The sequence below is a fragment of the Heliangelus exortis genome, chromosome 10 (assembly GCF_036169615.1).
Source record: "Heliangelus exortis chromosome 10, bHelExo1.hap1, whole genome shotgun sequence".
Classification (NCBI taxonomy): Eukaryota; Metazoa; Chordata; class Aves; order Apodiformes; family Trochilidae; genus Heliangelus; species Heliangelus exortis.
In genome coordinates this window covers 5054053-5078608 of record NC_092431.1, presented here as the reverse complement: position 1 = coordinate 5078608, position 24556 = coordinate 5054053, and the positions used below count along the sequence as shown (strand labels likewise).

Genomic DNA, 24556 nt, shown 5'->3' with positions numbered 1-24556 from the left:
TGATATGACCAACTCTGATAACCTGCAAACTTCAACCCCCTGACAAAGCAGCAGAGGGGTCATAAAACTGCCCCAGCCCCAAGTCCTGAGCTTTTCCTGCAAATACAGCAACCCTGAGCCCTGAGAAACCACCCCAGCTGCTTCACACCAGCATCTGCTCTCCTCAGTGGAGAGGTGAAGTTGGCCAAATATTTTTGCCAAGTTATTTCATGGTCATTTCTGCTACAGCAGCACGAACGGCTCAGAAATTCACTGCTACAGTGAGTCAGCCCTGGCAGCCACTGTCCTGCTGCAGGGGCTTTCTTAAGGCTGAATTTGGATGTTCAAATCAGATTTGGGAATATTGTTGCCTTCTCCAGCCCACTACCAAAGTCCTGGTCTCATTCCTTTCCAGACCTGCTTGTCCCAAGCCTCACCCCAGCTCTCTTGGGTCTCTCTGCTGCAGGATCTTAAACCCCCCAGCAAATGCCTTCACATCCCTTGGGCACAAACCATCTCCACCTGAACTTCTCCAGTCTCAAGAAAGAGGCCACAGGGACACCACAGGCCAGTGCAACACAGAGGGGTACACAAGGTGGCAGAGAAAGAGAGTAAAACAGCATAAACCCCACAAAATGTTGATGGCTTAAAATAAGGAGGCAGAACCAGATGGATGCAAGGGAAAAAAGTGAGCAATAATCCAGCTCTTGCAGAGGAAAAACTCCTCTACAGCTTCTCTAACAGGTCTACCAGGTCCTCATATCCTCTCAACCTTAACTCAGACCAAGGTTGCGGGGAAATAAATCCAGCTTGTGTGAAAAATGATTTTTTTTTAAAGCAGGGGATAGGTAGAAACAGGCTGGAGAGAGGGTGAAATATGCCAGGACCTCTGTTTCTGCTCCCTTTCAGGTCCAGATTGCACACTAAGGCCTAAGCTGGGGCTCAAGTCTTCCTTCAATTACAGAATAATTATTTTAGCTACAGAAGGAAAGATGGCTGAGAAGAAAGCATGTAATGCTTAGCTCTGCAGTGCCTGCTTGTATTTATAGTTTTCCTTTGTCAGAAAGATGGGAGGAAAAAAAAAAAGTTCCCTTTTCTGCAACTTGCCCATCGTGCTTCTGCTGAGCTGTGGTAGTCCCTTTCCAAGGAGCAGTTCCAGGGATCAGATGGATCAGTGCTGGAGCCATCCTGTGCAGTTGGAAGCATTCCTTTCCAATGGGCAGGACTCCTCACTGCCCACGAGGAGGGATCAGCAGTGGCTGCAGTGAACAAGAAAGCTTTGTTCTCCTCCAAGGCATACGTAGGAGCTTGGGAAAAAGTTGGTTTTGGCCCAAGCACAAGAGAGGCAGGCTGGGAAAATGAATGACCAGGCAGATGACCCCAAAGGGAGGTAAAACCACCTACAGTCAGCTCTGCTCAACCTTCCAAATGTGAGAAGCTCTTATTCCAGTTCACCAGCTGGAAATTGCAAGTGTTACCAGGTTTGAGAATGTCAGTCAAGATTCAGCCACAGGCCTTTTTTTGTTAAACCACAAAGAGGTAATGCACAAGTGCTTGGGTAGAAGAACAGGGTTAATTCACTGCAGGAGGCAGGTAGCTGAAGAGATTAACAAAATTTATGGGGACTTTCCCTCTCTGCATCCAAGCATCTCTATGTGTCTCCTGCAATTTTCCTGTGCCACGTTCCTGGCATCACAGGAAACAAATTATAACCTTACCCATGGTGCTCTTCCAAGCTGACACCAGTTTGTCTCCAGCTGCAGACAAGACAGCTGAGTGCAGGACTCCTACAAACACTTGAAAAACAGCACTGTGAAGTTGAAGTGGCAATTCAAATTTCCCATTTGTTTGATCAAATCAGATGCAGCCAAAGCAAATACTCTGTTCATCTCCTTTGCTGTTCCCTAAGTGGCCACACGAGTCTGAACGTACTGAAAGAATAAAAAAGCAGCTTCACAAATTATCTGAATCCAAAAAGGTTGCAGAATTGTTCAGTCCTAACAGACATTTTCTGTTTATCTCACTGGAAAGCATAAAGCATAACAGATGATGCAAGCACTTAACAACCACTCTAAATTCAAGAGAGGACAAAGTGGAAGCTGTGTTGCCTGCACAGAAAGCATGGAAAAAAATCAGCAACAGACCAAGTCAGACACATAAGATGCCTGTGACAGAGAGTCACAAAGCAAAATTCCAATGAGGAACACAAAGGCTTTATCACAGCTCCCAAGATCTTTGCTGTTTTTTAAAACACACACCATTAAGCCATATCTAGAAGGGAAGATGCAGATTCTTTGCAAAGCACAAGATCTGTGACCCACCAAACCCAGACACACACACAGCTCTTTGTTCTTCTCTCACCTCCAGCAAGACTGAAGCAGAGCCCAGAGGCTGCGTGCTGCCTGCCTTCACCACTGAGGGAGAAACAGCCTCAAGTGTAAGGCCAGTCCTACAGCCCAGACTGAAATATTCTCATCCATCTGATGGAACAGATTCCCACTTCCAGGCACCAGAGAGATAGAGCTCTCTTGACAGGTATTTTTAAAAAGCATAAATAAAAGGAGGAAGAATTATCACTGGCCACTAAACTCTTTCCTTGGGTGCCAGGAACTGCATCACAACTTTGAATTAGTGCAATAAGTAAAATCCTGAATAAAGGAGTAAGAACAAACTGCAAACTGTGAGACAAGTACATAGGTAGAAAGTGGTTTCATCAGTTTATTGCTTTTTGCAACCTGAACTTTGCTGCCATTTCATGGATGGTTGAGTCTGTGCAGGTATATTCAATGCAGTACACACTACCACAGAGAACAATGTTTTATCACAAGCCATAAAACTGCTGGGAAAACAACCTAATCCTACAGCAACATAATTTGAGAACTTGACAGTAAGTACAGCATCTCCAAAAAAGCTATTGGCACTTACGTTAATAAAGTGACTATTTCAAAGTTACTCAGAAAAGCAAAGTGGTGAAGGAGCAAGTGCTCTGAAACATGTACTCTTGGTGTATTCACGATGTCCTCCCAACATACATGTTCTGAAATCTTCCAAAATTCCACTAATACCAAATTAAATTAAGGTACTTTGCTTCCAGTTTAAATACGAGGAGAAAATAATTAGCGTATTTTAATATATTAACTAAAAGACTATGTATAAAACTCTTCACACATGAAATACTTTTAAATTAAACAATATCATAATTATACTTACATGAAAAACAGACTAGAAATTTATTGCTAGTACAAAAATTAATGTGTTTCATGGAGGAGGAGAAGTTAGGTTAATATTATTGCTATAAACACAAGCAGTGCCACAGACAAGAATCTGATTTTCAAATTGTTCATCACCCACAACTGGCTTTCAAGGACATGCAGCTACATGGGACTTCCAAAGGGTGAGGTCCACATCTTTCTTCAGAGTTATGCTTTAGGTCATTTTATTGCTGCCTTTATCATGTAATGGCCAGAACCAGTCTGCTGCTCCTGTGTCCTAACATTACAATTCATTAGAACTTCTTTGTATGGGGAAGAAACAAACAAACAAAAAGAAAACAATCCACACCAAAACAAACCCCCAACCATCCTACTCTTGCTTTCCCAAGTATATTTAAAATGTAAAATTACAAGTAATTTCATGCCTTAGCCCCCTAGCAAAAAAAAAAAAAAAAAATTGTGAATGTTCACCATGTGGAGAGTCCATGACCACCAATAATGCTTCTAAGCCAATCTTTGATCAATTTGCTAACAAGCTTTCATTCCCCAAAAAAACCATTTTGCACATACTGTAGACAGAGTAACACACTATTCAGTGCAAAGAGTCACACTTACTAGTCTGCTAATGAAATGAAAATAAACACCAAACCTGCTGGCAAACTTGCACAGTCCAGTTTTTTTGCAATGCACTGATTTCCAGTCACAAGAACATTTATCTATAACATTTTGGTTTCTTCTAAAGCATGCTGCTTTCAGTGCTTACCTACCTTGCTACAAGATCATACTACTTCCTCAAAGTGATTTCCTTCCTAACTTACACACACTCACCCACAATTGCTGACTTACCAGCTGATCCTGGAAAACCAACAACTCTACCTCTCCCTTCAATTAAACAGTCAACACCAGAACTAGAGTTCATAAGAGTTATCATCATTGTAAACTAATGAGGTTACAATATCTGTAATTGATTACTTAAGGATCATTAGGTAAACCAATGGACATTTTAACCTAGGCATAGATTCTATTATTGCTAAATGGAAGATCTATGCAAACCAGTGTTTTATAGAACCAGAAATTCTAAAGTCACTAAAAAAAAAATTTAAAAGGGCAAATTTTATATTAATACCACTTCTTAATGGGAGTAGCTGAATTCTGCTGCAAATCAGCTCAACAGAAACATTCATCTGGGTCTCACAGAAAGGAAATGACAAAAGATTCAGCTGAAAGTCTCCTATTGACTAAATCCTCCTGTAGTGCACTCTGGGTCCACACATGCCTCATAATAAAGCAGGATGCTAACCCATTACATTAATGCATCAATGATTTTAATATCAATCAGGAACAGAGTACTTACTATTCAGTTGTTGCCACAACAATTCCTTTTCCTTCGCCTCCACTCCCACATTCCTCCTCCACCCCCAAAAAAATTAGCACAAAACCAAAAGGATATTAACATTTGAGGGGGAAACACAACACCCAAGCTGCAAGAAATGAAAGACCTGAGATGCATACACCTTTCTTTTCATGGCATGCATGAAAAGGAGTCCTACACCAAGAATTGCACCAACAAAGACACTGGTTCAGTGGAAAATAACTCTTGAATGCTGTTAGACAACTCAGGTTAGTGTTGTGTGTACCACAGACACCAGAAAACAAAGTCCATTTTACTTCAGACAACTTAAAACATTAAATATTTTAAATGGATCTCTTTCAACTTGAAGTTGCCATTACATAATTATCCACAAAAATGTGCAAAGTAAAATCTGACATCAAAATAAATTTACGAGTCCAAGAAACCTGACATTTAAAAAGGCAGCAGAGATTCCACGTCCATTTCATACAGGTTTTAAATTACTACTTAAGACAGTGAAAAGATTGTTCCAGCTGAACCTCTGGAAATGTAACAAATCCAAACCCTGACTCCTTTCAATCACTAGCTGTCTTTGCTGCAGAATTCACAATGTATCCCACCGGTGAGGTCTTTGACAACTTTTTCTTTGATCAGTTTTTGCAGGAATTTTGTTTCACTTGTCACATTGTGCATAGTTTGTCCGTTCATGGCAGCCATGCAGAGGTTGTTGTAATAGTGCAAAGGTGTGCTGGGTTGATTGAGGTCATATCCAAATCCTGCTAAGCTCACTTCATCACATAAATGTGTGGCCAGAACAACTGCTGTGACCCCAATTGTTGGTACATTCTAAAAAGGGGGGAAAAGAAGACTGCTGAATTCCAACATATTCTCCTTTGGCAGCTTGATAAACACTTCACAAAATGTAACAGCTTTGTTTATTCCCTCCCCTCACTTGAAAATGGAAAAAAAGTAAACAATCAATTATAGATTAAGGTAATTACATCTTAAACTAAATGATCATGTAAAACTAAAAACTTGTGGGTCAAATATTAATACAACCTGAGTATTCACATGTAACAAGACTTTCAGCTGTCAAGTCTGAATTTTTTTCCTGTGAAGGCAGGATGCCCTCTCATTATGTAGTTAAACTCCAAGTGAACCCTCTCTCCAGACAATCAAACTACTGATATGCAGTCAAAAGACACTTTCTGATGTACTTCAGTCCTTAGCAACAGGCTAACAGTATTCTTCAGAATATGACTTTCACTGAACAACCTGAAGGAGGCAAGTACACTGCAATGCAACTAAGAGATACATAGCTTGGTGTGTTATATCATTTTAATAAAGAAATGTGCAGAGATCTTTCAAATATGTGGGCAGTAAGACTACCATTAAATGCTTTTACACAAAAAAGTTAAAAGATGGTCGCTCAGTATTTTTCATAGTTCAAGAGACAAGTTCAAGACATTCAATTTCTCAAACAACAAGTAATTAACATCAATTACAGTGTGTAATTAAACTGGGCAGTTCATCACTCCATACTATTGCTTCAGTGAAGTACATAGAGGGAGGATACAACCATCAGTTGCTACTGAGCACACAGGCACACACAGCAATTCCAGCAGTTGGAAAACTGGTTTAGACTGGCCTGGTTTTCTTATTTTACTTTGAATTTTATGGTTTCTTTCTTACCTTATCCCAACCCCAGAATTTTGATCGAGGTTCAGGGAACTGTAAAATGTCCAAAGCTGTCTCTTTGATGATGACTGGATTCAGAATCCGAAACTGCTTTGATGTAAAAGGAATCTTCTCAGCAACCTCCTTCCAAAAGAAGAGTCGCACCCACATGGGCTAAGAGAAAGAAAATTAAATAGTTCAGCAAGTGAAACTGAGACCACAAAGTATACATAAGTTAGAAATCATCAGGGATTCTAAGAAACAGTTTATAGCTGAGCTGGGTTCAGGAATACTAGAGAACAGCTCAAGTAACTGACCCAAAAGAGGAACTATTTTAAGTATTTGGAAGTGCAGAGAGGAGAGCAGGGGGAAAGTTGTTTATTCTCAATATATGATTGTACTTTGTGTTTAAGCAGTCAAAATATCCACCAGAATCCACAAGGTTCTTTGGACCTTCCACAGCACAGCTAAGCAGGCAACAGTATTTAAAGAAATGGGAAAGGGAACCATGGTTTCCAACAAACATTAACCAGGCATTCTGAAGCAAGCACTGGATTTAAAACAAATTTTGCTCAGGCTTTGAAGTGAACAGCTGTTGTTTGACAGTATCCACCTAGTGATAAATGCAACACTTCAGAAGAAGATTTACACAAGAATCAGAGAGCTAGATTCTGATTTCATGCCACTTGCAGTCAGTCAGACACATGCTAATGGAAATAACAATACTGTATCAGGCTCACTTTACAAGTCTTTCCATGTGATGGGTAACACTAAGCAAAAGAAAACTGGCAGAGCTGCAACACAGACCTGTATTTTTTTAAACAGGCCTTAAGGTACAGCTCTATAGAAGCTTAAACTGATCAAATTTCACTTGCTGTGGCCCCATCTTCCCATTGTGCTCTGAGCCCTTCAGTGAACTCTCTGTATGCTCATGCCCAAATCCATTCCCAAAACTGCTTCTCTGCACCAGCAAAAACAGAGCAAGGAAGAACATGGGATCTGCTCCTATGCCATGCAAAACAAGCAAAGATACTCCTTTCATAAAGTGCATACTTCAGTCTTGATCCTGACTAACAGAGGATGTTGCAGATGCCAAAAAGCAATCACCCTCTCAATTACAAATGTTAATATAAAAAGACATCCTTGTACTGGTCATCCTTGTGAAGCAAACCTTAAACCATGGAATGCCCAGATATAGTGTAAAAGAAGTGAGGGATTCAATTCAAGTTAGAAAGCTCTTGGTCAGCAAAATTATCACACTGCTGCAGGGCAGGTCATAGACCAATACTGATGAAAAAAACAAAAACAAAAAACAAAACAAAACAAAACAAAACAAAAAAAAAAAAAAAAAAAAAAAAAAGGGAATAAAACAAACAGGGAGCAAAAGTTCTTAAATTTGTGTAAATTCATGCACTCAGAAAAATGTCCCCTCTACAAAATATACTCAGATTATTCAAAACAAGGTATGCTCCCTGCACACACTCTCTGAAGTAACAGCAGACAGTCATGGTCAATATTAAAGACTCCTCTACAAGCTCTCATGTTGCAAGTATCACAGAATTAAGAAGGGAATTTGGAGTACCTAAGCTAGCAAATACCAAAACCATAAAATATTTGACAGGCTTTCTTCTAAATCTCTCTCAATAATTTAAAGCACTTGTTTTCAATCTGTGGTCAGAAAAACCTAGCTACTGGTTTTAAACTTGCAGAAATTATCTGCCTGCAAATTGAAAGAGGTGAAAACCACTTAGAGAGTTTGAAAACGTGGAACCCTTCTACCAGTTCCTCAGGAACCTCTGCACTTCTTTAAATATTCAGTGAGAAATAACACAACCTCTTAATTTTTGGAACCACAGACAAATGTGAACTAAGAGCTGCAGTGCTTCAATTACACATTAACTGTGTGTATGCCTACTGCAGCAATGCATTAGCTGTTAAAAAAATTGGACTGGCATCCAGGAATCTCATTTCTATGTGCAATTTTATTACAAGTGATAGAACAAGAGGAAATTGGCCTCAAGTTGTGCCAGGGAAGGTTTAGATGTGATAAGAGGGAAAATTTATTTACTGAAAGAGTTGTCAGGCACTGAAATAGGCTGCTCAGAGAAGTGCTGGAGTCACCATCCCTGGAGGGATTTAAAAGGTGTAGATGTGGTGACACAGTTCAGTGATGGACTTGGAAGTGTGCTGGGCTAACAGTTGGACTTGATCTTAAAGGTCTTTTCCAACCAAAAATGATTTTATGGTTCTATTTCAGGCTCTGCAGACTTGACCAAATCACTTAAACCTAATGAGAAACAAATTCCTCTTTTGTAAACACTCATGTCATGTAGCTTGGTGCAAACCACCACAATCTACAGAAAAAAAATTCCTTATTGCACACATGGGGGTTCAACACGAATGCAGTACAAACTGTAACTAGGAGACACAGATAAAAAACCCACAAAGTTACATAAAAGATTCTCAGTATAATATAACAGAAGTAACAGATCAAACAGCTACTTAAGCATTAGAGAAAAAAGAAGGAAAAAAAAAAAAACAACACAAAAACCAACCCCCAAATGACAGGTGTGTAAGGTTGCCACATTACATACCAATGTTTCATTTTTCACCATTGCTTGGAGCCAGTTGAAATCCACACTTTTAAACAAAACAGCCACAAACAAGCTTGCAGGAGGGTACTCCTGCTCAGAAAGGGGGGCTCCTTCTGGATAAGTCATCCTTATAGTAGTTTTGTTGCCAACATGATCTGTGTATCCTTGAACTGGTGCATCATTTAACCTAACAAAAAAATCCAAACCCACAGAGAAACTCCATTAATAAGCATGGGTTACATCTTTATTAAAACATCAGAAACTAATAAAAAACTTGTATTTGGCTCACATATTTTTTTTACCAGAATGGGGTACAGTGTTTTCTCAGTACCTCCATGATCTCCACCTCAAACACTCATCTATCCTTTATCTTTGAGAGGAAGCCAATTCTATTTCTGTATTAACTGGCACAAGTGCAAAACTTCAAGAAGAAAAGCTTGATAAAACAGAATTGCAGAATTTCATATTCATTGCCTTGTGCCAACTCAGAGAGACTTAAAAGAAAAAGGGAAAGAAAACACACTGGAAGTCACCGGTGTTATCTTGTTTTTTATATATATAAATAGACACACATTACACACAAAGGTGTTCAAACTACCCCTTCAGTGCATCCAGTAATGCATCCAGTGGGTTTCCATAATTCCAGCTCAAAAAACATTTCAGATGCTAGCACAGTGCTGACAAAAACAGCCTCATCCAGCTCCACCAGTTCTGCAAACTTTTCTGTATCAACAGAAAAGTCACTTCATGCTGCCAGCCCTTATTTTAGAGAACCAATGACAGTTCTCTACCCCTCCAGTTACTAACAAGTTTGTCTGCCTTTGTATAAGAGGAGTCTCACTGTATCAAGGTTTTTTTTAAGAAGAGCAAGGCTTAGAAAGACCTAGAAAGCAACTTAAAGAGTTCAAATAGTAATATTCAGAAGGTACAAACGTAAGGCATATATTAATTTAATTCAGACATTAGAAAACATGTGTAAACATAGGAAGTATGCACTGAGCTTGTAAAGATAAGGAAAGATAAGCATGCTACACAGTGTGTAAAGAAACTGCATACTGAAACAGCAATTATTTTTTATTGTGTTTGAAATAGCTGTCATAAAAAAAAAAAAATATCCTTCAAACAAACATCCCAATGAACCAAGGGGAAAAAGGCAGAGGTGAGTCCTGGAACTTACCTCTGAAAACTTATTTGTATGAATGGATAAAACCAGTATTACCTATTTTTTCTATGATTTCACTGGTTTCTATCAATGTTCTATCACGTAATTACATTGAGTTCCTGTCTCTGAACATGACTACTTTGCTCCTAAGACTAGAAATTCCACCAAGTCACAAGTAAGTTTTTTAAAAGCACTTTCAGAGCTTAAGTTGCATAAAATTTGAGATATTTTTACAAAAAAAAAAAACAAAAAACAAAAAAAAACAACAAAAAAAAACCCTCATAAAGTAAAACTGGAGTAGCCAGAATCTTTAAAATAAAATACATACCTTATAACAATATCAAACTGATTCAGTAAGTGACCCAGCTCTGATCCATGAAGAATTCCACCACTGCCAACAACAACACAACGCTTACAGTGTTTTGACTTCAAATCTTCCGGTAAATCATGTTCAGGTAAGAGTTCAAGGAGATTTTTCAGCTTATCAAAGAACTTGTGAAATCCAAAAGGAGGTTCGTATTTAAATAAAGCTTCATCTTCGTTTATATTTTTTTTTACAAAGGGAGATATGTCCATGCTGTATTTCTCTGCAAATAACTTCCCCATCGCTTTCTTCGCGTAGGAAGGGCGGCACTGCTCCCGCAACGCGGCGCTGGCGTAGTTCTGTGCCCTCTGAAACAAAACATCCATGATGGCACTCAGGAAACCTCAGGAACAGCCAAAACCCTCCGAGTGCAACCCACCAGCTGCTATCAGCAGGGCAGCAAACACACAGGTTTATAAGGAAAGCTTAAAGGTGGAAATGCAAGACATTTTTTAAGCATTCACTCAAAACCGAACAGTAACCTGTGGAGGGTGAAAACCTGCGCAGGAATCCTCCATCTCATTTAAGTCCAGATAGGAGCTTTTCTAAAGAATAAATTGTGCTATGAAGAGATAAGTAAAAATGAGCTGTCTGGGAACATTTGTACTAGATCCAAATCTAGTCTTAACTCATTTCCCCTTCTGTACTATTAAGGAAAGGGAAGTAAGTATTTATCTAGGAGCACAAGGAAAGAAATTGTGCCGCTTTTATTTTGTGTTTTCTTAAAACAAGACTGAAAATTCTTAAAAACAAGAATTTTCTTAAAACAAGACTGAAAATTCTTAAAACAGAATTGCCTCTGCCACACTGCAAAGATTTCTGCAAGTCTGGGTACAAACACCACACTTCTTCCAGGGGAAAAGCACAACTGAGCAGCTGCACGCTGTGCTTTGTTAGCAGGACTCAGAGCACCTTTGGAAACGCTGCATTTGTAAGGCTCAGAGTTGTGCATCCTATCAGGAATAATTAACATAAATCAGTTAACAGCCCCAAAGATTTTGCAATCAGTTACTATCTAACCAAAGAAGAACGATATTTCCTCACCCTGCATCTAACACAAACAAAATAAATCACGAGATGGCAACCAGCACAGTCCATGCAGTCTTTTTGGCTTAAAGTGGTGATTGTCAGGAAGCAAGACCATGTTACTGAGAAAAGAAATTTTTCAACTGAGAAGAAAAGAAGGAAGGAAGAAAAGAGGAAAAACACACACTGAAGAATGTGAGGGAGGATGCACTTTTTAAAGTGCACTTAAACATTTTAAATATGTTGCTTTTCATTTGCATCAATTTTCTCATCACCAGTGTTATTTGCACTGAAACAATATATGATAAAATGTCCATTTCAGATGTTGTTCTTAACAGTAACACTTTTCATTTTACCTCTAAAAATCCAGTTTTATTCATTTCTGTTGTCACTCCACAAGAACAAAAAGCACAAGCTCAATGGCATGAAATGAAGCAAAAGGTATTTTCCCCCACAGGATAATTTCAGCATTCTATTTCTTATAACTCTTGGTATTGTCAATTAATAACTTTCTTATTGAAGTAAAAAACAAAAAAATACCAACCTTTACACGATCAAGGTCCACATATGGCATTTTTGTTCTGTCACATTCTTCAGGGCCAAAATGTAATTTGAGGATATAAAGGAAGCACCCTCCAATCACAAACAGTGCAAGAAGTCTAAAAACAAACAGGAAGGTATAGGAAAAGAGAGAGGCAAAAAATATTTTTTCCAGCAACTGTTAAATGAGTATTTTTAAACAAGCTAAAGACAACTGAAGAACTGGAGGTGAATATCTGCATTTGCTTCAAACCAAGAGAAAATACAGCTTTTTTTAATACAAGCCTTTCCTAAGTCTTCAGAGCTACCTGCAGGGAAGTACAAACATACAGATGCTTTGATAAGGAAAATGCAGCATACTGACAGTCTGATTTATGCAGTTCTATGCCTGCACCATATAAATGCATCACTGATGGGTCACACAGCTTTCCTCACAGACAGAAACCAGAAGTGACCTTTGTTTCCCCACTTGCAAGGGTGACTTCATATTGAAACACATTTTCATGCAAGTTAAAAAATAATGGAACACCGAATTGCAAGATTTGGGGTCAATGGCCACCACTCAGAAGGAAAATTTTCAGCTCACTGGTAGGCTAGAATGCAAAATCTAGATGCTCAGGTTTATCTGGAGAAGCCTAATTTAATTATTTGCATCCTCAAAATACACAGAAGAAAAAAACAACTTTAAAATTGAGCAATATTGTCCGTATTTTTTTTATTTAGCCATTTCTCATTGCTAAGGAATCTTATTATTAATTTCCAAATATTCACTTGGCTCATTTCATGTCTAAACTGATTTGCAAAAATGCCATCATTATTTATTTAGAGTTGTGGTGTTGCTCAAGCATGTAGTTTGAGCTTACTTATTGATTTTCATTTCCTATTGTTTCCTAAGGACTGAATGTTTATTTATACACCTTAAAGAAATATACAACCTGCTAAGGAGTCAGTGCTTCTGGAAACTCTTTCAGATGAGATTAATACAGGTTTACAAGACTTTAAAAAAAAAAAAAAAAAAAAAAAAATCCTTGAGATAGACACAATCTAGGCAGTTAGTTAGCAGTATGTGCTTCAAATAAGGTGACCAATGGAAAAGCAGCACCATTCTCACATCTGCTTTAACTAAATCAAATTTTGCACTGTTAAAGGGTCTAAAACCTTTATTAAGCATGCTAGGATGCATCCTCTGGAAATTGGTTAAGTGGCAGAAGCAGAGGATTCACAGCAGACTAACAAAGCTGGTTTTCCTCCAGAGGTTTATCAAGTATGGCTAGATACAGCTGGGGCTGCACCATTCAGGTGCTCACAATGTCAGTGGATGTAACAGTTTGGCTGTTTTTTTTAAGCTTTAAGACCTAAAAATTCATATGGCAGAAAGGCAGAGTAGTGAGTTTTTCTGGTTTAAAATATGGTTCTGGACATGCACTAGCACACACTCTTAAATTCCAATTTGATGTTAAGCTACAAGCAATGGAGTAAAGATTTTGTGATGTAGCATTCCAGAAATCTTCATTAGCAATTAGCATGAGGGGATAACCTCCCAAAAATACCCACTAAACATCCACTGCTCTTCAATTTTTTCGGTTATGTCCAAAAGCCTCAACGTATTACTTATCTGGATACAAAAAAAGATTGGAAATACCTGGGATTGGGAAAACAGGTACTATTAGGAGAGAGCTGAGGCTCCTCGAAGTACTCTGGTGCCTCAGGGAAAGCTGTGCGCCTAACTCCCCATCCAGATCCTGTGGCAATCTCAACCTCTTTTGTATCCTTTTTGTAATTGCCCAGGCCAGAGGGAAAGCAACTGACCTCTTTATTGCCATGATAAAGACACTTACTTGCGAGTACCTTTTAAAAACCAGCTCGGTCTTCTCATCTTTCTGTGCAGCCTCCTTACACCATTGCACAGGAGGTGAACAATCACTTTTCAGCTTCACAGGGTTATCGGCACTCAGCATTGCTGGAAAAGAAAATTAAAAACAGTGTAACGGTGTAACTTCTTCAGAATGAAAAAAAGTTGATAGGACACCCTACGACAACTTACTCTGTCTCCCTAAGACTGACTCTTCCTGCCCATGGCAGGGGGTTGGAACCGGATGATCTTAAAGGTCCCTTCCAACCCTGAAAATTCTATGATTCTTTGTTACCACGCCAGGATTACCAAGGTGCTCCTGACCTTGTCATCAATAACATGCTCGTTTCAGCTACATCACTAGGACATGATTCTAAAAATACATATTTGTTGCCAGGTATAAGTATTTGCATTCTTCATAAGCCTGAAGCCTAATAATTGCAATTACAGCAGTTACTGTCCAACACCACTTTGAGCAATTATTAGACTCCAGATACAAAAAAAAACCCACAAAAAAACAAAACAAAAAAACCAACAACCAAACAACAAAAAAACAAAACAAAAACCACAAAAAAACACCAAAAAACAAAATTAAAAAATCCCAGACCCAAAACTATACATTATGCTCAGAGTGTTTAGGATCCCTGAAGCAGAGTGTACTACAGTACCCTGATTCCATCTGCAAACCTAGAGCCCTTAAATCAACTCCCTGACTTCCCTGAGCAAAACCTGTCTCACCATTGGTCTGAATCTCCTGCTGACCTCTTCAGAGAGGTCCCAACAACGCTGTCAGCAACTTCAGCAGCAAATGCCGAAGAGGGCGTACAGGAAATTTTGCCTGGCACACAGCGGGACCGGGAGGCTGGCAGCACATGGGAGGTTTCCGTGCCAGCAGCAGCTCTCCTCCGACCAACCAACCAACCAACCAACCAACCCTGCGAACCCGGCAGGAGCACGCAGCGCTCCCTCACTGTTAGGCAAATCGCTGATCATCAGCTACCCAGATGCAATCTCACACAGCTTGGTGTTTGTCAGCTCCCCCACATTTTTCTTTTGGAAAGAAAAATGCAGGCTGGCACATGGACTTCTCACAGGCTGCTGCCATTAACCCGAGATGTGAGCAAACAAGGAAAACACCATGCACAGCCGACCCGTACAAGCCTGCCGGATTCGCCCTGGAAGTTGAAGGGATCCAGGGAAAGGTTTTTCCTGCCTCAGCAGCCTCCTGAAGCAGCACTCCCTTTGATCAGCCAACCATGGAAGGGTGCAGCCTGATCTTCAACAATGGAAGATTTCAGCCTACTCCTTCCCTTTGATCTCAGTGCTTAACCCTGTCTGCTCTCCACTGAAAATATGTTCCTGTTCTCTAGCCAGGAGCTCTGTCAAAAAAAAAAAAAAAAAAAAAAAAAAAAAAAAAAAAAAAAAAAAGGCCTATCTAGGGACTATTCTATTTTCCACATTCTTTTTCCCTGCTCTCTGTATTTTCTGTGGCAATACAGCCCATTTGATCTAACCTGTATCACCACTTCAAAACACTGTTTGAACAAACAACAGACATTCACTGGCACCAGGCTGAAGGTGCTGAAGAGACAGAAGCATCCTCTCCAGACCTCAAATCTAGCCCACTGAAATTTCAGGGATACCTAATTCATAAGATGACAAAAAGGCTCTCTCTTTGCACAGTCACATCATTTCTCAGTAACAAACTTGGTATATATGGCAGGTCAAAAGCTGAAAACCATTGAGACAGGGTGGAAAAGAGAGATAAAGATCAACACGAGCATCTAAAGTCCTTTGAAGAGCAGGCAACAGTCAAGTTGCCTTTTCAAGGCACTTTTTCACTTTTTTTGTCCTTTTTCAAGGACAAAAAGACTAATTGTTTTTGCCAGCAGAAAACTTCAGCATCTCAAACATAGGTACCTTGGTTATTATGATATTACTAAAAGCAAGTGACATCCTGAGGTCTGGCCATGGTACTGGTTAATATTTATGAGGGACGTACTCCATGCATATATTAAGCATATATTTTACAACAGTTTGAATCAAATCCATAAAGTTTTATAGCTTGAATTACAGAGGTAAGGTTAAAGCCTCACTGCCTTTGATGTGTTCAAAGCAGGTTATTTCGTTGCAAATTAGTCTTTCCTATTCTGTAACCCAGATTCTGTTCTAATTTGACAGAAACACTCACTTGTGAAAGACTGCTCGATGCATATAAACCTTCTTATTGCTTAATGGCAATAATCTACTCCTGAAACCATCCTATGGTGTGAAACAATGCATCCAATCTCCTCTGCTGTATAAATCATCAAAAAGAATGTTCTGTGAACAGCACACTTCCCCTCATCTCCAAGGGCAAAAATTTCCTACTACAGAATTGCATGCAGGGATCCCACAACAGATGTGTTTTTCAAGAAGCCTTTCAAAACACAGAAAAAGAAAGGCTGCAAGAGATCCGGAAGATGGAGAAGGAACTGAAGAGGTGGAGAATGATGAAGACAGAAGGGGATTAACAAGGAGTGTAGGACTTGTAATAAACAAGTGCCAACAGAAAGACTTCAGTTATCTTCAAACAGTTGCTTTACACACCCTTCAAAAAGTAGCAAGGAAACAGAGGGGACTTATTAAATCACCTCAGTACATCCCTTTGAGTCCAACTCCTATCACTTAACATGCTTAATGTTTTTTTTTAAATTTGTTTATATAACTGAAATAATGTCAGTTTTCATTTCATTTGCAGCAGTTTATTTCATGTTGTCTTTTTTCAGTTCTCTTTACTTCAGATGATTCTTTTCTTGATCAAGTCGATACATACAGAGATTGTATACACAGATACAATAGTTCAAGTAAAAAATACATCTGTGCAGAGAAACATCTTTTAAAAAGCACTCAGGGTTTGATCCTGCATTGTTATCTAAATTGATAAGCACCTTCTGTTGGCTGGAAGGGAATAAGAGTGATCAAAAGAACAAGGTCAGCAATAACAAGCATCTGAGACCCCAGATCTTTCCCAGTCTTCCTGAGCCACTACACCCTACCAGAAAGGGGCAGTGTTACCATAATTTGCATTTATGGCTTCCAGAAAACCTCAATTTGTGTACAAATGATGTCTCAGTAGCAATGATGCATTGACATTTCCATAGATATTTATGTAGTGAGGACTCAAGGGACTTAAATTTGCTTTTCATCTACTGAACTGAAGTGATCTGTGAAAAGCTGCTGCAAAAGTAGGAGCACAGTCCAAAGCTTCTTGTGGTGTTAATCTTTTCAACATAATTTATATTTGTCTCATTGTTACTCTTAAATAGACAAAATTTCCACAGCTGGGACATTTCAGAAGTAATTAATTAAGTCTTCTGGATGTCTTTTTATGTGGGAATACTAAAAACTAGCATGACAACTGGTACATGACCACTGTCACACTGAAAAAATTGCATTTGGTTTTGTAGAGCACCTGGATTTACCCCAAGACAAGGACTCTCAATCTGCATTGTTTGAGTGCCAACAGTGTTACCAGGCACAGAGACAGAACCAGACCAGCAGCTTGCATATGGGTGCAGAATGAGACATACACCTATATCCCTCACCACCCTCTCCTTAAGCCTCCAGAACCTTAACCCTATCCAGAGGGTATTCTGTCACCCTTCCAATTCAAGCACATCCCCACCTCCACACACCCTGAAGGGCCACTTCACAGCCCCCGTGGCTGAGGCCAGCATTTTACGTGGGCTGTTACTGTTCCAAAATAATTGCCTGTGCAGGCAGGGACCAGAGCCACAGAGGAAGCACCAGCATGGATAGTTACTACCAGTGAGAAACTCTTCCTGCTGAAGCTGATCCCCCAAATCTACCCAATCTACTTGGTGGGCCATTGCCTGCAACCTGCTGGAAGCCCAGCAGGACTTATGTTGTGTAGCATCTAGCACAACAGTTTTGGACTATATGTGAAGCTCCTAGGAGCTGAAAATAGAAATTAACTTTACCTCTCACAGTACCCCCAGAAGCAGTAGGAACAACCAGCTTTACAAGTCACCTCTAAGGCAGTCCATGTCAAGGTTCTGATGCACAATGCAGCCTTTGAAGTTTATGTAACAGATCAAGAAACTTGCAGTGTAAAGCCCACAGAAACTGAAAAACGAAAGTCACGCCTATGTTGAAGAACTGCTGTTCAAGAACTACAGAGCTCAAGCAGGCAGCTAAATAGAAAGAAAAACAAATGCAAAACCATCCAAAAACACCAGCTGCTTTCATGCCCCCTCCTCTAAATCAGACATACACAAGTTACTTAAGAAATATACTTTCAAAACCAGTAAATTATACAATAAAGCTACTTGGTTTTGAGCAACATTCATGTTTCAAAAACAAAAGGTGAAGTTAAAAGGCAGAGAAGGTGTTTTCATATGGTAGCTACACTTGAGCAAGATACTCTTCATGGAGATGATGTGCACATTATCAGCAATTTATTTTGCCTGAACTTTCTGTTCTAAGACTTTTTAAAACAATTAAAAAAAAAAAAAACCACAGACATACTGCTAACCTTTAGGCAAGGTGTTAGAAGAGTAGAGTTAAAAAAATTTAAGTAGATTACATATTGTTTCCTGGGACACGTCTGGGGAAAATAGATGACAAATATTAACTACAACACTAATGTCTGCAACAGCGTGCAAGAGTTGTGCCTATAAAAAGATTGCACATTTTAATCTATCCTTATTATCCAAATAGATGACATACGAATTTTTACTAAGGCTTTCAAGACTGGTCTAATATATTAATAGAACGTTACTACTTGTGTAACAAGAAAAATAACTTTGTAACATGGATAGTTAGAATTAATTTTTCCTGCTTCTGCTGTACTGAAATCCATAGTAATCAAACTGGGCTGAGATGTGGAAAAGAAAAAAAAGGAATGGTTAACTAGGTGGTTATTTCTGTGGTAGTTTGGGGGTGTTTTTAATCTTTTTTTGTTCGGTGGTTTTTTCGGGTCATTTTTTAATCAACAACAGGTGTAAAAAAACATTTAAGAGTCACCTGCTAAGCATTTCCTCACAGTTAAAAAACCTATGAAAAAATTAATTTCATCTTCTTCTGCTCTTTTTCTTAAGAAAGTAATTTTTAAAGCTGGTTCAGTATAAATCAGTATAAAACTCCCAGTTTCCTCCCACATTGTCAAAACCTGTTCAATTCTCCTTCTGATCAAAACAGTCTTAATTCAGCAATTTTTTTAGTAATATAGTTTATTGCCAATTAATACAACACAACCTCTAATCACTGATTCTAGTATTAAGGAAAAGAAAACAATTCAACCCACGAGTAAACACTTTTCCTTCCCCTTCCACAGACTAAACTAAAGATACTAAAGATCTGCAGCAGACTTATCAGGGAAATGCTGGGGCTTGAGAGACTCCCGTGTTATAATATGTAGCAATGTTGGATATTTACCTTCAAATAGCCCTCTGATCATCATCCTACCACTTCCTAGCAGAAAGTCACCAGAAATGAAAAGACAGCAGCCTTGGAGCTGCTGCAGACTAAGGACTGACAGCTTCCCACCAGAGGGAAAACTGGAACTAAAGTAAAAAATTGGAGACTTCTGTCAATTATTTCTTCTGTTGCAACTATATAAACCCCACATTAAAGCTGGGACTTTACAGTATCTAGATACTTGATAAATTTTCTTTAAATATTATCTCCTTAGCACCCATTACTATTGAATGAAAAAAGCATTTGACAGATATGCTTTTTCTGATGAACAGCAGAGTCTGTTATGTTGGTTAATTTAATAAAGTCAACAAAATACACCCTTGATGTCAGAAAGAAGTTCAGCCTACAATATGGTTGTAAACACCTACAACAGGACATTGATTACACGAGTGTATGATGCATCTTATAAAATTAATTTTGACTGGTAAAGCTTTTAAATCAGACAATAAAATTAAAAAAAACAATGTCTGTACAATCTGCAATTCATTTGGTCAAGTTTGGCCTCCTACGAAAATGAGAATGTAATACTGAATCCTACAAGTGTGGAGAAAATTAGCAAAAAGTGAAATGAGGAGTAAAAGAAAATTTCAAAGCAGCTGACAGACATTCTCAAAATCAGACTGACAGGGTTGCAGGTGAAAATTTTTTGCCTGAAGCCATGATTACCAGCAAGTAGCAATAGTACCTTAGAGGCACCATCATTTTTCTCTCTTTGCCTAATAATGCTCTACTTGTATTTTCTTCTGTATTTTTAATGGTTCATTCCTGATGTTCTTCAGAATATCAACCAACTCATGAAATCATTAGTAAACCTTACATCATTGTATTTACTTGCCCAGTCTTTTCCTTTAGGAAGGACACATGGCTAGGGTTCAGCTTGTTCTTAACCCTGAACCCTGGGTTACTCAGGTTGAACACAAGAAATGGTTCATGCTTAAATACTGTCCAATTATCAGATTACAGGAATTCAGAGCATAACACCATCACTTCCTTTCAGCAGCGTTCACAGGAAGCTATTTAGATATTAACAGTGCCTGCTAAATCAATGTTATAGGCAACAGGATCACCCTCTTGATTTCACTTCTGCTTCAGCACCCTTCTCTAGTCAAACTTTCCAAGTTTTTCTGAGCTTTTCTGTGAAACCTCTTTCAGGTGCTCTAAAGTGAGGAACAGCAAAGAGTTATCAGGAATAAACACAAGAAATATCAACAAGATGTGCTTCAGCACTTAAGAGGGCAGCTGATACTGTGCAAGAGAGGAAAACAGTATCTGATTTTGAGCCACAGAGAGCCAGTGTTCCAGCCAAGTGGGAAGAAACAGGTGAGTTAAAGCACTGCTGTTGTGAACAGAGGGGTATTCAAAAGGAAGGTTTATTTCTTGCAGAGGAAGCTTTTGAGCACCTGTGGGGTTTTTTGGTGGGTTTTTTTGTTGTTGTTTTTTTGGGTTTGTTTTTTTTTTTTTTTTTTTTGGGTGGGGGGTGTTGGAGGGATGTGGCGTGGTGCAAGCCCCAGTTTTCCCTTTCCTTACTCGGGTAAGCAACAGGAGCCTGCCCGCTCAGGATGTTCAGAACTTCAGCTCAGTCGTTGCTCTGAGCACCCGCTGGAGCCGGCAAACACCCAAGAAGAATGAAGCTCAGGGGAAGAGCAGGAAGCTGCTGCTACTCGGAACCCCCCTCCTGGGCACATCTCGCACGTTCCTTCCCACACAGCACCCTCCTGCCCAGGCACACAGACCCTGCAAGTGCAGTTCGGCTCCAGTCTTTTGAGGAAAAGCCACACCAGTCAGGAAGGGAGGAGAGAGCCCAGCAGATCAGCACATCAACCACCATCAGTTGAGTGAATTGATGCAGCCCAAGTGAAAGATATTTCTGAGCCCCTGCAAGGAAGCCAAAACAAATGAGGTCTTTCTCCTTACAAGGGAAGTTTGAGGAATAAATCTTCCCTAAAAGAAATAGTCGGAAAAGACAGGGCACAGCATTAATCTTTACTGAGCTGAGGAAACATGCCAGCAGACTTACACAGCCAAGATGTTTCATATTACATCTGAATTATGCAGAAGAATAGCAATGAACAACTGGTAATTATGGAACAATGTTAATAGTACAGCAGCATTTTTACCACAGTATCATCTAACACTCCAAGAGATCATGGCAAAAAACACACTTGAGCCTTCAGAAGCAAAAGAGGAGATGCCAAAAGCTGCCCATGAAGAGCAGGCTTGAAAGGAAATGGCAGAACACTGCCAGAACCAACTGCAGTGCTTAACTTCTGAAATCAAGATTTCAGGACCTAACAGCACAACAGAGAGCTTGGCTTGTCTAACTTTACAAAACAGGCTTAGAATTTGTCCTTAGATACACCAAAGCTGAAAGCAAACAATTCAAACAACAGGACAATGTAGTCATAAATAAATGTAGACCATGAGCAAAAGATTCCTGAGCAGCAAAGGCACAGCCTTCCCATACCAGTAAAGGAATGTAACAGCCTATGAAACATGTGAAAAATTCCTTAATAATTTAATAATGACCTTACGAGAGTTGCCTGCAACAGGAGAGACTCCTCCATGACCCCTAAGTCCTATGTCTGAATTACAGTTGTGAGGTTTTGAAACACTGGATGTGCCCACTGCAGATATTGTAAATTGCTGGTTTAGAGCAAGGTTAATTCAGGCTCACTTCTTATTTGAAAATTACTCCATGGCAAGTTTGAAGCATTGGCAGGATCTTGTTCCCTAATTTAGCCTTTATCAAAACTCAGGACCTACTTGAGCCCTCCAGACTCTAGTCTTACCTAAACAAAATATCCTGCCCTCCAAACATCCCAACTTGGCAACAATCTTATCACATTCTGCACCCACCACCTAAACTGATGTAAAGCAAGAAAAATTAAACAGTTTTGGCCCGTTTTCCTCAGTGAAAGGAAATTTCTGTTATTGCACTTTGTCTTTCTACATCCTGCCCCTACGAGCCTGTCAATCGTGTGGCCAATTTAGTCAAACTCTACGGAAGGAAGACTGCTAAATCCCAAGAAGTTCCAGGAAACCAGAGACAGGACAAGACCCGAGGAAGAGGCCAACTCTCCAAAGCACACCAATTCTCCAGCTGCATTTTGACCTTTCAGTGAAATTCACTGTGTTTGCTGCCTCTTGCACGGCTTGTAGAGGGCTTGGGAGACAGCTCCAGGTTTCCTGCTGCGTGATCTAGAAGGGAGATAGTAACCTCAGAGCAGCCAAACAGATGGAATAACAGTCTGCAGGAAATCTGCACACTGCTTCTGAACTGCATCTGTGGAGTGCAGTCTCTAAACTGTGTTTAATTGCATGTATCCACTTTGGACACATCCATCCCAAGAGCATCTATCCCAAGTCTTCTTTATAAAAGTAATAAATATGCACCTCCATTTGCTCTTTTTCTCAGAAAACGAGCCATTTATCACAGGAAAGCTGTTTACCTCCAGGAATTTTATGAAAATTTCCCATTTATTTCCCTAACTATAGAGAGCTACAAAATAATCACCTCTCCTCTACCAGCCTCGTATTTTGATCTTATCTACCAAAATAGGAAAAAAACCCAAAAACATTAAAAAAGGAGAAAAAAAAACCAAAAAAAACAAAGCATTATAAGAAGACGCTTTTTCCCGAGTAGTGCTGAAGAAAACACAAAAATATCTGGCAACAATGAAAGAAACAATTTCTGGTTTGCACTGACATCTCTCCCTAACAGAAGTCAAAAATCACTCACCAAAAAAACAAACAAACAAAAAAAACAAAAACAAAACCAACCAAACAAAAAGATATCACAACCCAGAGCAGCCTATAGATTTTTATTTCAGAAGAACAGCTCCAGACAGCCCCAACTACATTCCTCTCCTTCCCAGGAGAGGCTCAAGACAGACCTGACTCCCATCACCCATCTGCTCAACAACTCGCAGCCTCCACCTCACCTCCCGGAGACCTCCCCGGCCCTCCGTCTCCTCTCCTTCCCCGGGAGACCCCTGGAAGCACAGGCGCTCCAGGCACATCCCCAGCACCTCAGCCTCACACCGCAGCGGGATGGATGTGGCGGCCCGGCCCGGGTGACCCCGGCGCATTCCGTGCACCCCCGGCCGGCTGAGGCGCCACAGAAATATCTCCGGGACCCATCACCCCTGCAAAACCCACCCCTAATACACCGCTTTCCTCACGCCTGAGCGGCACCTCAGATCGTTCTCAGCAGCGGCAAAACCCCCCGGAGCGCTTCGGAGAGCAAAACTCCCTCAGCATCCCCTCAGCACCCACACCCGCAGGCCCCGCGCCGCACCGCCCTCCCCGCTAATAAAACCCACCCTTTATCCCACCCCCCCCACCTCAAACTACACCAAATTACTGCCTCAGAGCCGCGGGCAGCGGGTCTCCACCATCACTACTTACCTGCACCGGGCTCCGTTCGGGCGCTTCGCCTCCGCATCGGGGCGGGGGCGGGCGGCGCGGCCCCGCCGCAGGTAACGGCTCCGCGGCAGCCGCCGGAGGGAGGGAGGGAGAGAGGGAGAAGGAGGGGACGGTGGGGGGCAGCGGAGGGGGGCGGGGCCTCCGCGGCACGTGGCGGGGCGCAGCCAATGGGGGCCGAGCGCGGCTCCGCAGAGGGGAGGGGGGGGGGAGCGGGGCCTGCGCCGGTCCGGGCTGAGGGGCGGCAGCGGCCTGAGGGGAGCAGGGGGTGGGGACTGAGGGTTGGGGTGCTGAGGGCGTTCGGTTCGCTGGGTTTTTGTGGTGTTTCCCGAAATAAACGTTTCCCAGAGTTTGTTTTCCCTCAAGAGGTTTGGGGGGTTTCACGCGAAATGGCTGCGCCCCCTCTCCCCTTCCTCCTCCCCATCCCCTCAGTGCGATCAGTTCGTTCCCTCCGTGCCCTCACCTTCTGGAAAAACCCGATCGGTGACACAAAAAAAAAAAAAAAAAATCACAGCGCTGTAGCTGGTTTTATTCATAGAATCGTGGACTTACTAAATGCTTCGGGTTGGGAAGGGACCTTAAGCACTACCCAGCTCCAACCCCCCCCTGCCATGGGCAGGGATATCTCCCACTATCCCAGGTTATTCCAAGCCCTATCCAACCTCTCCCGGAACGCTTCCAGGGATGGAGCAGCCACAGATTCCCTGTGTCAGTGCCTCACCACCTTCATATTGTGCTTTATATTCCCAGGACCTTGAGTTTTGTGAGGGTTTTCAGGCCCCTGCATCTCTTATAATGCTTAAGTTTTCTGATGAGACTCATCCGAGACTACCCACAATAAGCCCAAAAAAACCCAAATTTCTCTGATTTAGACTCATGGAAATAGCTGCTTGCCT

The 24556-nt window shown here is 40.7% G+C and overlaps 1 protein-coding gene across 2 annotated transcripts; it reads right to left on the bottom strand.

The window, feature by feature from the left end:
- Window positions 1-2673: 2673 nt before the first annotated feature.
- ST3GAL5 (ST3 beta-galactoside alpha-2,3-sialyltransferase 5) lies at window positions 2674-23767 on the bottom strand. 2 transcript variants are annotated; one of them, XM_071753233.1, is made up of 7 exons: window positions 23646-23767; window positions 13744-13865; window positions 11910-12024; window positions 10304-10647; window positions 8814-9000; window positions 6235-6393; window positions 2674-5388 (listed from the first exon to the last, which is right to left on the bottom strand). In XM_071753233.1, the coding sequence occupies exons 2-7, from the start codon at window positions 13779-13781 to the stop codon at window positions 5125-5127; spliced, it is 1107 nt and encodes a 368-aa protein (XP_071609334.1). In that variant the 5' UTR covers window positions 13782-13865; window positions 23646-23767; the 3' UTR covers window positions 2674-5124. The 2 variants fall into 2 exon arrangements, with proteins under 2 accessions (XP_071609334.1, XP_071609333.1); XM_071753232.1 differs by having other exon boundaries at window positions 13754-13865; window positions 23646-23761.
- Window positions 23768-24556: the final 789 nt, after the last annotated feature.